The 2,500-nt window shown below is 31.6% G+C and overlaps 1 protein-coding gene across 1 annotated transcript in view; it reads left to right on the top strand.

Annotated features, from left to right (window-relative positions):
* LOC125048362 (neuropeptide-like protein 31) overlaps positions 1-2,500 on the top strand; it is a 7,936-nt gene that overhangs the window by 4,861 nt on the left and 575 nt on the right. The window contains exon 2 of the mRNA XM_047647026.1: positions 2,190-2,227. Coding sequence (XP_047502982.1) covers positions 2,190-2,227 — 38 coding nt within the window. The remainder of the gene's footprint in view (positions 1-2,189; positions 2,228-2,500) is intronic.

The raw sequence follows: 2,500 nt of genomic DNA, 5'->3' as shown, positions 1-2,500 counted from the left end.
ATTATTTTACTTATCTTGAAAGGATAAAATCTCATTGATAGATATTGGATGTAATTCTTAACATCTTTATGTTTTATAGAAGAGAAACAGATAAGCAAGAGAGATTGATTGATAGATAGATAGACATATAGACTAATAGAGATAGACATAGATGCAGATTTAGATAGATAAGCATATATAGATACAAATATATAGACATTTACATACATACATACAAATAATCATATAGTTATTTGTCTACACCATTACAAAGATTTAGAAAATAAAAGGATCTGGCAAGAGGATTTCTTGATGCAGTTTAGATGCAAATATATAAACATGTAAATGTCTATATATTTGTATCTATATATGCCCATCTATCTAAATCTGCATCTATGTCTATCTCTATTAGTCTATCTATCTATCTATCTATCAATCAATCTCTCTTGCTTATCTGCTTCTCTTCTATAAAACATAAAGATGTTATTTAGCTAAACTGCATCAAGAAATCCTCTTGCCAGATCCTTTTATTTTCTAAATCTTTGTAATGGTGTAGACAAATAACTATATGATTATTTGTATGTATGTATGTAAATGTCTATATATTTGAAAAACACCTTTGTAATGGTGTTTTTCTACACCATTACAAAGATTTAGAAAATAAAAGGATCTGGCAAGAGGATTTCTTGATGCAGTTTAGCTAAATATCCGGAGCGTTAACAGAGTATCTCAGACGAAGACGTAACCGGACATAACCAGCCTGCAAAGTTTTCCCCAAAAAGTGCCATTATCAGTGGTAAAACAGGTTCCTTTTGATGCTGCAAAAGTCCAGACGCTTATACGGATACTTGCGACGTTCGTGTTTAAAATAGCTTGATTAATTAAGAGAGAAAAAGAGAGAGAAAGAAGAAGAAGCATAGAACAAGAGAGAGAACGAGAAAAGTCGCAAGATAATGAACCTGAAAATGTGACACATTGTTGATTTTTTTTCTTTCTCTTTCTTATTCGTCTTCTTTTTAAAACACCAAACGTGCATCTGCATTTGATCCTCCCTCTCAATGCCCTCCCTCCCTCCCTCCCTCCTCCACCAAAATTTACCCTCACCCCCACCCCCTTCATCGCAAAAGCCTGTATATAAGAGGCAAATCGGCGTCTTTGGGAAGTCACTTCGGAAGTCACTCGATCAAGGTAAGTCTTCGAATATCTGTCTCCAGATATTTTTCTCTCTTTATTTGTCTGTAAGTGTCACAGCTTATACCTCTGCATTTATCGTTTTTTCCTCTTTATTTATCGGTTTTCTCTATGTTTATATATAGAGAGAGGGAGAGAAATAGAATGTCCCTTCAACATCTGGAAACTTATTTGTGAAAAGGAGAAGTGAAATGTAATTAGTCTCGTTTCCCTCTTATTTTGCGGCTGGAAAAAGAAGTGAATTATGTTCATATATTTAGTTTTATATACATTAATTAGGTTTATATATATTAATTAGGTTTATATATGTCGTTCAATCAACGAAGTTCTTGGTAGTCGGTAGTTTAACATCTGCCTCTTCAAAATCAAAATTTTCTACAAATTTTGTGTAAGTTCAGGGATCGATAATTAAGAATGAATAGACGTGCCCATTTTTTTAAATCGATTATACTTTATAAACGAATTCTGTGTAAATAGATTGAAACCAATTATCCTGAAGTTTTTGTTTATGTTATCACTATGATCTCTCCTATATGATACAATGAAGAGAAAGACAAAATTACATTTTGCTCTTTTTTTATTTTGCACAGCACACACTTTTAATATCAGCGATGGGAGATTTCCTGTGTTCCATTCAAATTGTTTGGTTGTTAGTTCAGCTCTTCAGTTATACATACAACACACATACACAAATATATATTTATTCTTTATCTCAATCTGTCTATGTATCTCTCTGTTCAATTAAAAGATATAGAGTTACCATCTTGCACATGCAGTTACTTTATTCAATAACTACGTATCCAGAAACAGTAAATTACTCACAAAGAAAATAGTTCGCGTACGAAAAATTCAAATGAAAACACGAATTAATCATTCCCTTTGATAAATACCATTCACGTAAAAAGAGCCTTAGCAGCGTTCAGATACATTCGTATATGTATATTTATGTATGTATGAAGATGTGTCCGTATGCATTTTGGTGAGGATGTGTATTATAAACCCTCTGGTTATATGAACAGTGTTCGTTGAAACAAGTGTAGAGAAAGGTATAACTGAGGCATAACTGTGAAAAGATAACTTCAGCTGAGGCGTTTAAATTCATGTATACTTTTTTTCTGCATACGGTAATATTTTATTGATAAAAGAAAAGACTTCCGCAATAAAAATAAAGATATTGTTAGCTTTGTGTTACAGAGAAAGATATACATTATGTGTGCATATGCAGAGATTGATAGATAAACAACTGGATGCGTGTGTGTAAATAAGCATATATAAGTATATATATATATATATATATATATACATTATGTATATATATATAATATATATA

The sequence above is a fragment of the Penaeus chinensis genome, chromosome 43 (assembly GCF_019202785.1).
Source record: "Penaeus chinensis breed Huanghai No. 1 chromosome 43, ASM1920278v2, whole genome shotgun sequence".
NCBI lineage: Eukaryota > Metazoa > Arthropoda > Malacostraca > Decapoda > Penaeidae > Penaeus > Penaeus chinensis.
Note: the sequence above shows the minus strand (reverse complement) of the source record. Positions and strands in the feature narration are given on the sequence as shown.